The sequence below is a fragment of the Halichoeres trimaculatus genome, unplaced genomic scaffold (assembly GCF_033239565.1).
Source record: "Halichoeres trimaculatus isolate MK-OKI-2021-1 unplaced genomic scaffold, fHalTri1.1 fHalTri1_scaffold_22, whole genome shotgun sequence".
Lineage (NCBI taxonomy): Eukaryota > Metazoa > Chordata > Actinopteri > Labriformes > Labridae > Halichoeres > Halichoeres trimaculatus.
In genome coordinates this window covers 23,026,748-23,039,547 of record NW_027437200.1, presented here as the reverse complement: position 1 = coordinate 23,039,547, position 12,800 = coordinate 23,026,748, and the positions used below count along the sequence as shown (strand labels likewise).

At 42.8% G+C, this 12,800-nt stretch overlaps 3 protein-coding genes across 3 annotated transcripts in view; 1 reads left to right on the top strand and 2 right to left on the bottom strand.

The window, feature by feature from the left end:
• The window catches only part of LOC141811084 (ephrin type-B receptor 4b-like), an 18,916-nt gene extending 16,506 nt beyond the window's left edge, over positions 1-2,410 (bottom strand). The window contains exon 1 of the mRNA XM_074698985.1: positions 1,666-2,410. Coding sequence (XP_074555086.1) covers positions 1,666-1,771 — 106 coding nt within the window. The 5' untranslated portion in view covers positions 1,772-2,410. The remainder of the gene's footprint in view (positions 1-1,665) is intronic.
• A 4,554-nt stretch (positions 2,411-6,964) lies between these two features.
• psmb6 (proteasome 20S subunit beta 6) lies at positions 6,965-9,217 on the bottom strand. Its single transcript, XM_074699051.1, has 7 exons — positions 9,058-9,217; positions 8,453-8,520; positions 8,299-8,364; positions 7,723-7,788; positions 7,505-7,634; positions 7,262-7,406; positions 6,965-7,170 (listed from the first exon to the last, which is right to left on the bottom strand). Exons 1-7 carry the CDS (start codon positions 9,154-9,156, stop codon positions 7,043-7,045), a joined length of 702 nt encoding a protein of 233 aa, XP_074555152.1. The 5' UTR covers positions 9,157-9,217; the 3' UTR covers positions 6,965-7,042.
• Positions 9,218-10,204: 987 nt separating this feature from the next.
• trappc1 (trafficking protein particle complex subunit 1) lies at positions 10,205-12,173 on the top strand. Its single transcript, XM_074699061.1, has 5 exons — positions 10,205-10,359; positions 10,669-10,767; positions 10,864-10,934; positions 11,022-11,160; positions 11,916-12,173. Exons 2-5 carry the CDS (start codon positions 10,669-10,671, stop codon positions 12,042-12,044), a joined length of 438 nt encoding a protein of 145 aa, XP_074555162.1. The 5' UTR covers positions 10,205-10,359; the 3' UTR covers positions 12,045-12,173.
• The last annotated feature ends 627 nt before the right edge of the window (positions 12,174-12,800 follow it).

The window sequence follows — 12,800 nt, the reverse complement described above, 5'->3', positions numbered from 1 at the left end:
CACACACACACACAGGTTAGTTGGTTAAAAAGTAACTGAATCCTGTCTTTAAAGGGATAGTTACACTAGTTTTTATACAGTATAGTACAGTTAGCTCCTGTTCAGAGGAGATAGCTGTACCATGCTATGCTAAGCTAAGCTAAGCTAAGCTGCAGACTGTACCTTGAGAAACACACAACATAACCTGTCGTCTTCAAGTCCTCAGAGACGAGACGGAGGACCTAAAAGAGAGGCGTCCGTCAGCCAGTCTCACCTGTCCAGGTGAATCTATTTACGTCTGGTGTGTGTTTGTTGTGCCTTCATGTATGAACCATGCTTTAAAAATCACAAACTGTCCCTTTAACCACACCACAGACGTCTCACTCTGCTCAGTTGGATGGTTCCAGTTCTTACGTTAAAGCTAAGTTCGCTAATCCAGACAACACCTGGCTGACTTTTATAGAAAACACTTACTAAAGGTGCTTTTCCACAGCAGGAACCTTTTAAAGGAAATTCAACAGCAGGAACCAAGGTCCAAATTTAGTTCCTCTGAAAAGTTTGACTGGGGAGGTTATACTTTCAAAAGGAACCAAGTTTACTAGTGTGGTTAAAAAGCAGAATAAGTTCTTAGTTTTTTATTAAAATTTCAAAATCAGTGATTCCCAAACTGTGGGCGGAGGCCCCCTGGTAGGTCGCGAAGATATAGCAAGTGGCCCGCCAAGTCATTTCTATATATTACTATCTTTGTGTAAGGATGGGGAGGGTGTACTGATATAAGAATAAAAATATTTACAAAAAAATGTTTTAAATGTTAAAACTCAGGTTCAAAAGAATAAAAAAATTTCCTGATATTAATTTTCAGCATTTTTTGTTTTGTTTTGTTTTTGCGTCAAGTATTAGACATAAACAAGCAGATGACAGATAGGAACTTTTGTCGTTAGCCGAACCACACTGAAAACACATTATAAGGCCTCCATATTTATGGGGTCGGGCTGTGAAATTTTTTAAGACTCAAAAGTGGGCGCTAGGTTGGAAAAGACTGGGAACCACTGGTCTGAATATCTTCTTTAAATCATCTTTGCTGTGAGAGTTTTGACTCTTTCATACTGCCCCCTACTGTTCCGGAGGCGAAGTGCAATTCCTTTAATTTTATATGTGCGTACCTGGTCTGATTTGTTTCATCTTCACAGGCCTCAGTGGGCCACAGGAACCATTACGTTAGAAAGAATAGTTCCTGGTTCTGCTAACTGAGCTTTACAAACAGGTTGTTTCAGCTCGGCAAAGAACGGGGACAGAAAAATGCTTTTGTGCAGAAACTCTTTCAAACTTCATGAGACTTTGAAGAGTTTTGCGCCCCCTATGGGCGAGCTGGTCTACATGTGAGAGTCGTTAAAAAGTCCCAGCTGTGGTTAAGTCTAGAATGTGACAGTACTGTTTGGTTTTAGAGCTCATAAAGAGGAACCACTTCAGTCTCTGCAGATCTGACCCCGGCAGATAATCGATCGATTATTATCGATGAGTCATGATGGTAAATAAACTGTGATTGTTTCCTGTGATTACAGTCAGACCTCTCTGCTTTCTGTCAGCCGAATCGATTAATCGTATCCACTGTGATCATGTTTAATGTCTGCTCTCCAGGATCAATCGATAAGGCAGCTCATAAAGGACAAACTTAGGTTTTCTTACCTTCGTCCGCCGAGCAGGAGCTCCGCAGGAGCAGCGGGAGGAGGAGCAGCAGCAGCCCGCAGGAAGAGGCCCGTTCCCCGGCCTCAGGGGCCCGCACACCCCGCATCCCCTCTGGAACTACAGAATCCTGACTCCTCTGGATCTGATCCCGTATCCGACCCCGCGACAGCCCGGAGCCGATCAGACCTATCGATCCCTGATCAGTGACGTCAGCTGGGCTCACTCTCGGCCGACTGCGCGCTCCTCCTCATTGGAAAAGTTGGATAAAATCCGAAAACAGCTTTTTAAAGGGGGAGAAAAACGAGGAGCGGAAAAACTTCCCAGGAGGACAAACTCCAAGATGGACGCCTCCAAAGTGATCCCGAAAAGTCCCAAAAAAGAGGAAAAACACACGGAGAAATAAAGCTGGAGTCTGGGTAATTCCACTCCTCTTTGTGTGCCTCTGTCATCCCTCCATTTCCAAACTCCTCCGTCTGTTTTTCTGCTCTTCTTCTTCTTCTCTTTCCTCCAGGACAGAAGAGCGGGGCGCGGCTGCCTCCGAGGCCGAGAGTGGAGCGCTGAGAGGCGGCCTGTTGAGCGGAGAGGGGTCGGTGTGTCGGCTGGAGGGGGGTTCAGGAACGAGCTGCACACTCTTTCTCACACACACACACGCACACTCACACACTAAAACACACTGGGGGAGCTGTGCGTGTGTGTCCTGTCCCAGTGCTCCCAGTGTTTCCCTGTGGGACCAGTTTAAACATCCACAAACTCCGCGGACAAAAGTTTAGACAAAAGCAGCCGGACAGCGCGAGGACACGCCCCCGAGGGCTCTGATTGGCTGAATGGCCTGTCAGCGTCCAGAGGGGGCGGGGTTTGGTCTGTGACTGACAGACAGATGTGGAGGAATGTGTCTGTCTCTCAGCCTGTCTGTCGCTCTGAAAACCTCAACAAAAAAAAAAACTTTAAATAAAATAAAAAAGAAAATTAAAGAAAAATCCTGCAGATTAAAATAAAAATATTCGACTAGGAATTGACTTTACTTTAGAAGGATGTTTGGACTCTGTCTGTTTTTGTAGCTTTTATTAATAAAAAAATCAAATTTGTTTTTTAAAAAACATTGATGTCAATAAATAACTGATAACATTAATAAACTTTCATCAATGATGTTTCAGTTTATGCTTCACTGTGTTCGTTTTTTCTCTCTGTCTCACCCTGAGCTCAGTGTCTCTCACCTAGTCTGTGAGAAACTCAATACACACCTGACCTGTGTGTGTGTGTGTGTGTGTGTGTGTGTGTGTGTGTGTGTGTGTGTGTGTGTGTGTGTGTGTGTGTGTGTGTGTGTGACAGTATCTGTAATAAAACCCCCTCTGTGGTTTAACAATAAGAACAAAGACAGAGAGAGAGAGAGAGAGAGAGAGAGAGAGAGAGAGAGAGAGAGCAAGGGACAGAGGTGTGAGAAAATAAAGTTTAAAGGATGAAAAAACTTTATTGATAAAAAATTTGAGACACAAAAAAATTCAGTGACCTTTGACCTTAACAAGGAAGGGAGAGACATGGAGGATGAAAGGAAGGAAGAAAGGTGGGAAGAAGGAAAGACTGGGCTACAGAGAGAAAGAAAGAAAGAAAGAAAGAAAGAAAGAAAGAAAGAAAGAAAGAAAGAAAGAAAGAAAGAAAGAAAGAAAGAAAAGGAAAGAAGAAAGAAAGGTAGATACGGAAGGAAGAACGGAAGAAAGGAGGGACAGAAGACAGAAAAGAAGGAAGAAAACAGCAAGAAAAGCAGGAAGGAATCAGGAAAGAAAGGCAGGAGGGAGGGAAGGAGAAATGCATAAGGAAAGGAAAGAAAGGAGGGAAGAAAGGTAGATACAGAAGGAAGAAAGAATGGCAGACAAGAAGGTAGGAAGGAGGAAGGAAGGTGAAAGCAAGGAAGGAATGAAAGAAGAAAGGAAGGATAATGAAAGAAATGAAGGTAGGAGGATGGAAGGAATGAAGGAATGAAGAAAGGAAGGAATTGAGAAAGGAAGAAGGAAAGGAAGAAAAAAGAAGGAAGAAGAGACAAAAGAAAGACTGAGGAAAAAGTTTTGAAGGAACAATGGCAGAATGAAGAAAAAAGACAGGAAGAAAGGAGAGATAGAATAAAGACAAACAAATAAAGAAAGACAGAAAGAAAAGCAGGAGAGAATTGAGGAAGGAAGAAAAAATATGAGCCAGAAGAAGGAAGGGAGAAAGGGAAGAAGACAGAACGAAAGGAGAGATGGAATAAGACGAAAAGGAAGGAAGGAAGGAAGATGAGAAGGAAAAAATCTAATGGCAGAAAGTTTTATAGACGAAAAGTATGGAAGAATAGCAAAAGAAAGAGAAACACTGAAAGCAAAAGATGGACGGTAATGAAGAAAGAAGGATGCAAAGCTAGAGGAAAAGAAAAAAGAATAATCAGAAAAGAGAAAAAGGAGAAAGAGGGAAAAGGATGAAAGAACAAACAAACAGTGAAGCTGTGGATCAGAGACACAGTGGGAACAACGTGAAGGAAGACTGAGAGCGTATCTGAAACAGCAAACTGTTTCCTCTTTCTGAAACAGATGAACTGATGACGCTCCGTTCATCACACTCTCTGTCAGCGATCAGCTGATCAGCACTCAGGGATCAAAGGTGGTCACATATCGTGAGACCGTCACCTCGTTCTTTCTGTCAGAGAAGAAAAGACCAGAGTCAGGTATCACCCTCCTCCTCCTCCTCCTCCTCCTCCTCCTCCTCCTCCTCCTCCTCTGATTCTGCTGTTTGTCAGGAGGTGTGAACGACAGAACAGAGAAGACAAAAGACAGGAGGACAGGAAGGAGGAGGGAGGAGGGAAACTTTAGGATCAGAGGACAGACAGACAGAGAGGGGGGAGGAAGGAGGGGAGGAAGGAGCGAGGAGAGGATGGAAGAGAAAGACAGGTATTAAGGAGGCGAGAGGAGAGATGAATAATAGTGATGAGGAAGAAAGACAGAAAACAAAATGAGAAAAAAGTCAGAAAAAGAAGCTTAAAGACTGGAAAAAGGAAAAAAGAAAGTAGTGAGAAAAATGTAGGAAAAAGAAAAACACCCCAAAATGAAAGGGATATCAAAAAGAGAAAAAAAAGTATAATTAAATAAAAGACTGAAAGGAAAATGAACGGTTTAAAAAAATAAAAATAAAAAATAAGGGGAAGATAAAAGAAAAAGAAAAAAAAAGAAAAGAAAGAAGTCAATAAAAAAGTACAGAGAAGGAGAAAGATGGAGGAAAACAAACAAAGTAAAAAAAGAAATAAAAAGGGTCCAGAAGGAAAAATAATCCAAGAACAGGCAGAACAGAGGGATGATGAAGAGCTAGATAAAAGAGGGAAAGAGGATGAAGGAGACAGAGATTTGGAAGGAAGAAGAGGAGAAGAAGGAGAGCATTGTGTGTAACTGTCACCTGTCTGTCAAAGTGTGACTGTGGGAAAACAAAGAAAGAAACACAGAAAGCCAGGAAGAAGAGAGGACATTGACAGACAGGTGATAGCCCCGCCCCCAAATTTAGCTATGACGTCACTGAGGAAAAGAGCGGTGAAATCGAAGCAGTGTTCACAGAATTTATCTGTGGATATCTGAGAGTTTTTACAGACCTGTGACGACCATAATCCTCCAGTCAAGATAAAAACGAGCCCAAATTTTCAAACATCGTAAAGTTCCACATCTTTAAAATAATGACTCATTCAGAGGCTGTGACCGTGTTCATTTATGCTGTTAAGTTCAGCTTTGTGAATTGGTGAGTGAGCAGCTCCCCCCGGTGGACACTTGAGGTACTGCATGATCCACAGTGTGCTAAGGAAACGGCGCTTTTTAGATGTGCAGAATCAGATATTTACAAGTTGATTATTCCAAACTTCTACTGCCTCCCCAGCGGACATTATTCACATTTTCGTCCACAGGGGGCGCCACAACAACACAAATCAAAAGGTCATCGCATGATATGATCCATATGTTTAAAGTTTTTTTTTTTTTTCATAAATATAGCCTATATAATTAAGTAAACAATGCAGATGATGTCAAGATGATTTTGTAACTGTGTTTTTTTAATTGTTAAATTTGGTTTATATATAAGTGTTTGTTTTCTGTTAATTAACATAGCTCAGTTATTGGTCTGTTATGTTTTTCAGCCTATTGGTAACTTTTTATCATGTACACTACATTTGTAAAATAAATTTATTATTGCATCTTATAATATTATATCATAATTTTATACATTTTATGACGAGTTTATACACAGTGACCTAAACTAAAATAAGTTAGGGACTAGTTTCTGAGTATTTCATCGTCTATAGGACGCCGTTTGTAAAGTTACGCACTCTGCAAATAACATTTCACCATATTTGGCTTTAAAACATCACTTTTTCTGCAGATTTATGAAAACATTTGCGAAATAAATTCTGTAAAATATTGAATTAATAAATGCTATAGATGAATGTCCTGATTCCCAATATCTAGCTATGTTTCTAAGCATTTAGTTTTTATTCTAAATATTTAGCTAAGACTAAATATTTATCAAACATTTAAACATTTTTAGCAAAGATTTCTAAATATCTAGTCAAGACCTCAATTCAATTATGTCTTCGTTATTTTGGAAACAGATACACTGTAAACACTTGTTTTAATGGTCATTTCCATGGAAAAATCAGGAGTTTGGTCTGATTTTATAAGGGGGATAAAAATTTTGGCCTCAACCGAATATTTTCCCGCTGTGATTCTTTGGAAGTGCTCAGTTTTCCACAGAGGGAACATTTTTACAGCTCACACTCTGACTGTAATGATGACAATGAGGACGTCCTGTTAGAGCGACTCTCCCCCAGGTAACACCTGAGTGTTGACCCCCCCCTTCGTGCTCCCCCTCCCTTTCTCCCTCTGAGAAATCAAACTTCATGAATTAAAGAGTATCTGTCCACACTGAGACTTCTTACACCAGTGGAATTAACTGTTCCTTACAGACGTGGCTCTAACTCCCCCTGCTGGACAGAGGAAGAACTGCACCTGCTGATACCTGATGGGTCACCCTCCCTCAGGTCAGTACAGACCAGCTAACGTGAATCAAACAGGATTTAATTTAGACGTCTCAGACGGACTCACTGCTGGAGACAGACTCTAGTGGACACAAGAGGAACTGCAGGTTTAAAAAATAATAATTGAAACACAAAACCAACAGTTTGGAACAAGAACAAGTTAAAATGTCCCACATCAAAACTAAATTCATGTTTCCAGTCTTTGTGCTAAGCTAAGCTACGCTAAATCAGGACAACGGAACAAGACGACGAGAACAGAGTGAACATTTTATTAGCACAACAAAATAGACATGTTAACACACCACTGCTAGTATGTGTGTGTGAGTGTGTGTGAGTGTGTGTTCAGTGTGTGGAGAATTTGGGCAGCTGGTTCCCCAGTATGACCCGTCGCTCCACGCCCTCCTCAGAGATGCTCGCCAGTCTGACCACGCCCCCGCTGGAGCCGTCTCTCTCCATGGCCAGAGACAGAGCTGGAGGAGAGACAGGACAGGTGTCAGATCAGAGGCAGCAGAACTAGACTACAGCTCCCAGCATGCTTTGTGTGGCAGCAGCAGTGTGTACCTGCAGCAGTGAGCTCCAAACACTGCTCTTTGCTCAGTCCTGGTTTGTAGTTTGAGTCCATGAAGCCGTAGATGTAAGTGCTGCCGCTGCCCCCCACCGACACAGGCTGCCTCACCAACATGCCCCCGATGGGAACGCAGTACACCTGACACACACACAGGTAACACACACACAGACACAGACAGGTGAGGCTGGTTTATCAGCTGTGTGTTCGTTCTCTGACATCACACCCTGGTGTCATACCTGCCCCCCCTTCCTGCGGTCCCAGCCGGCCACCAGGATCCCTGCAGTCAGCTCCTCTCTGTACCTGTAGCAGCTCGCTTTGAAGAGGTTAGCCGCCGTCTCCACCAGGGGGGGCTCGTCCAGCTCGATGCTGAGGGGGCGGAGCCACACGCAGGTAAATATGAAGCCCACCTGACAGGGTCCTGAGCTGTCAATCAAACTCTGTGTGTGTGTGTTACCTGTGAAAGCCCAGCTGGTAGGTGACCACGTCCGCTATGGCCTGGGTGTCAGCAGCTGATCCAGACCTGCACCACATCACAACAGAGACTCATTAATCACTGAAGGTTCTGGAAGGTTCCTGGGCTCTCTACAGGTTTTAGATGGACTCTCATCGGATGTTTCAGTCTTGAAAGTTTATCTTCTAGCTAAAATTTCAGGATCCTTAACTTTTGCATTTAATGGTTCCTGGTCAAAAAGTTCCTGGGATTCCACAAAGAACTAAAACAGTTCTTTATTTCGAGAAAATTAAATGACCCTCACTGGTATTAAAAAAAGGTTCCACATCCACAAAAACTGTGTTAGTGTCTCACAAAGAAAGGTTTTAAGAGCTTGTTGTGTTAGAAGTAAATGTTGAACGTTAACAGCTTTGGGTTTTCTTTAAAAAGTTCACCCCAGGTTCTGGACTTCTTAGAATAGTTCCTGGGTCCAAAAGTTCCTACCAAAGTGTTAAAATGTGTCATAAGGATCTGTCAACCCCTGAAACCTCCCAAAAATATTCTTCCAATTTCTTTCATATTCTAGGAAATGGAAATAACCTGCAGCAGAAGATTCTGTCGTGGATCGGAGTCAGTTTGTCTGTTACTCTGTTGGCGATGTAAGCTCTGAAAGAGACAGACAGACAGACAGACAGGTTAACATCAGTGTGTACTTCAGACTTACTGATTCACACTCTGTATAAGACACACTTACCCCGTGGTGGTGCGAGAGTCAGCGCCAATCACTACCCCTCCATCGTACTCCACCGCCATGATGGTGGTCTGACAGAGACAGAGAGAGACAGGTTATGGGGTGTAAGCGTCACGTCAGAGTCCAGCTTACCCTGTCTGATTTCTGGGACGTATGATCACCTGCTCACTATACACAACCCTTTCCACAGTTTGGGCCTACTTGTGATTATGTTCTGTTGTCTGCAGACGTTTAAAGTGTCCCTGTCACGCTGAGCCCATTTTCGGACACACTGACTGTAACAAAAACACTGGTGGATGATGTGCTGCAGCCTGTTAGCATCATACAGAGCACATTAGATAACTTTAGCAACAGTTAGCACCTCATTCCCCGTTTTCACAAAAACTCATCTACCCCTGGGTTCTTCATCAGGTCTAGAACCGACCTGTTCATGTTGTGTGTCTTCTTTTTTCCGCTCATAACTTTAAAAACCGAAGCTAACGTTAGCCGCCGTTAGCCGCAGCAGAAGTGCTGTCTCATTCAGCGGCTGCTTCAGATGAAAAACTCTTCAAAGAAACGGAACCGGCTCCGGTTCTGCCCGCTCCAGTCCTTGAAAAACATGTACTTACCCCGGTGCTGACTTCCTGGCTGGTCCAGTCCGGTACCAGGTCGGTTTTAGAGGAAATTTGCTGCCCGAAGAACGGCATCATTGATGCTGTCGCCGCCATCTTGTCTCTGTTACTGTGTTGGTGGTGTGTCGATCGAGAACGATCCGGCTCTTACAGAGGACTCTATGAAGTGAACGACTGGAGCCTGTCAGTTTTCTTTTGTGGGATTGTTATATATTTTTAGGATAATTGATGTAATCTAGCATTCCAATCTAGTTACATGCCATGTTCAGGATTGATGTATGTTTATCTGGCAGACAGAAGTTTAGCTTCTGTATCCAGCTTGTGTCTGTGAGGTCTCTCCGACCCTGAGTAAACTTCGACCCAGTCTCCTAGCTCCATGCTCTGATTCAACACACACACACTTTGATAGCACATCTCTCTGAAAACTGACACCAGCTGTGGGTTGAGACAGTTGTGTCAGTCATATTTTTTGGCCAATTACTCTCGGGTGTTTAGTTTAACTCAACCTCTGGTAGGCGTAGCAATGATTGTTATAAAATTGTATTGTTCCCAGATATCAGGCTCATTCTTTTGGGACCAGCGCTGTAAACCTTACCTGTGACGAGAAAAAATACTAAACGGAGAAAAAGCTCCTATTTGAGTGATTCTTGAGAAGTGTATGACCAAAGAACTGGGGGAATCCACAGGATCAAACCGTGATGGGAAATCATTCAAAGCACATGTCTTTGCTTGTGTCAGTTATGTTGAACATATCTTCGAATATGTGTTTTGATGGCCTTGATGTTTGACAGAAGGGTGATGTCTTTTACCATGCGGAAAAAAAACATGCCGATACATGATTCACTAAGCTTCGCTAAACTAGACTTCTCAATACATGCTCCAGCTTTGGCAGAAACCCATCACTATTGTACTCATAAGCTTACATTATTTTTTATATCAAATAAATTCATGAAATTAAAAGCCACTCGAGAGCCAAAAGAACCGTCTCTTTGACTTGAACCGAGCCACAATAACCGTTTCTCTTTAGAGAGCTGAAATTCTCAACACTACAGCCTGTGGCTAGTCGAGGCGCCCTGAGAAAATGCCGCCGCTTTTGTCAGGCGGGAATTCATTGTAGGAACACTTCGTACGAGCAACAAAATATATAATTAGTTTTGGTATTCTACAGTTTTACATTATCATTGCAACAAAACGTAGATACATTTTAAATATCTCGTCAAACAAAAACTGTTTTGTGTTGGCATTGAAGCGGACACCTCTACCACGGGGTCCTGAGACCAGGAGGGGCAGGAAGAGAAGGTAAACACGACTGACTGTTACTGAAATAACTAAAAATCATCATTTTAACACTGAATAGTTAAAAAATTATCACAAAAAGTTTTGATTTTAAAGTTTTTTGATGGATTTCTTCCGTTTGAATAATTTTTAAAAGAGGTGAAGTGAATTTTCTGACCGTCCTCAGCTGACTGGACCGACCAGAGAACTGGACGTTGGAGGAAACGGCATCAACACATTGAAATACTGCTGCTAAAAACACTAATAACGAGTTAATTATCCAACATGTTCTGATACATTTGTTTGTGATTTCATGTGTTTTGTGTATTTTAGATGACGGTCCATAACCTGTACATATTTGACCGTAATGGGAGCTGTCTGTATTATAACGAGTGGAACCGCAAGAAGCAGGCAGGGATCTCCAAGGATGAGGTGACAGAGAAAAGACTTAAACAAACATTAGTAAAGTGAATAACTTTAATCCCTAACCCCTAATCCACATGTCCATCTGTCCGTCTGTTCCTGCAGGAATTTAAGCTGATGTACGGGATGCTGTTCTCCATCCGGTCGTTCGTCAGTAAGATATCACCTTTGGACATGTATCCTTTACAATACCTACCTGTCTGTCTGTCTGTCTGTATCTGCTTCTGCCTGTCTGTGGTCCTTAGCCACCCGTCTGTCCTCAGGAAAGACGGCTTCCTGTCCTTTCAGACCAGCAAATACCGCCTTCATTACTACGAGACTCCCAGTGGACTGCGGTTTGTGATGAACACAGACCTGTCAGTGTCCAACGCCAGAGAGACGCTGCAGCACATTTACAGCAACGTAAGACACACACACACAGACACGCATGATAAACACAAAAACATGACAGTATGGAAATAATGGTACATATATATGGTTTTTATTTGGCGTTTTTGGCAGTATCATTCCTCTCAGGGCCTGTGTCCACTAACTGCATTCTGTTTTATATTCATAGTTGTATGTCAGTGTAACCAGACACTGCGTACATACAACTCCATCTCTATTTACCAAATACAATTAATGATAAAGTCCCCCCGGCCCCCTCAGTAAAATAGTGTTTTGTCATTTGGTTAATCAGGTCCTCCCAGAGAAATACTAGCTGGTTGTCACAAGGAAGGGCTGTGGTTTGTGACGGGAGCTGTCGAAATATAAAACATAGTAAATAACCGCCAAGGGGTTCATGCAGTGATGTTCATGTGACACAAAATTAGCCTTTTTTTTCTTTTTTCTTTTTGAAACTAGGAAAACTGTAGAATAGAGACACTAAACACAGAGTTTCTTGGGAGCAGCCACCGGCATCAGGAGCGCAACAACCTACTTGGCTCTGATTGTAACCAATCAGATGATACCGTGGGTGGGAAAATGCTGGGGACTGAGTAGTGACTGCAGACAGCAGCGGGGCTGCAGCAGAGCCGCAACGACACAGTTTTAAATTTGTTTCTTATTGGCCGTCGGGTTAAAAAAAAGGCTGATGCCAATATGCTTCAAAATGCCAAATATCGGCCCCGATAATTGGCCCGGCCGATTAAGCGACACTTTCTCTTTCTCCCTATCAGCTGTACGTGGAGTACATCGTGAAGAACCCGGTGTGTGTGCTGGGTCAGAGTTTGGACAGTGAGCTGTTCAGCAGCCGTCTGGACGCCTTCATCAGAGCTCTGCCCTACTACAGCCCCCGAGCTGCCTAATACACACACACACACACACACACACACACACACACACGTTTGCTCAGTTTTACTGTATTTATTGTGACCACAAAAACATTTCCTCTCTGATCTTCTTCAAATTGTTGTTTTTTTTTCTAATCTGTTGAATTAAATGTCTCCAAACATGAAGCTGAGTCTGTTCAGTTTGTTATCACTGACACTGACACCTGCTGGTCAATTCCAGGTATTACACTCAACCTGCGCCTGGCCAGAGCACTTTAACTCTTCACTCGCACATCTGTGGTCACCAGCAGGTTGACATTTTGTCCTTGCTGGAGGAGAACAGTGGATGATGCCCTGTGGTCACTGTAATCCCTGCAGAACCATAATCTCTAATCCCACTGAAAAACATACTGCCAACCAACCGACACACACACACACACACACTCCTCAGTTTAGTAGAATTTGTGAGGATGCTTAGTATGGCACAGTTCACTTGAACTGTAATCGAACATTATGGACGACACAGCCACTCCTTAAAATGAAGCCACAAACATGTAGAGCTCCCCCTGCTGGCTGGCTGCAGTGTTGGCCCTAAACTCCACCTGAATTCTTCATTCATGATTTAAAACTTTACTGTGATGAATTTTCGTCTTTATTTCTAAATATCTGCTAATATTAGCATTAGCATAGCTCAGGGTTGCTGGTGGTAGATTGCTAGCTTTTTCTGTGCTCTGCTTTGGAACTACAAAAGCAACTACAGAAAATCAATCTGAATACTGAGAGAGGAATGGA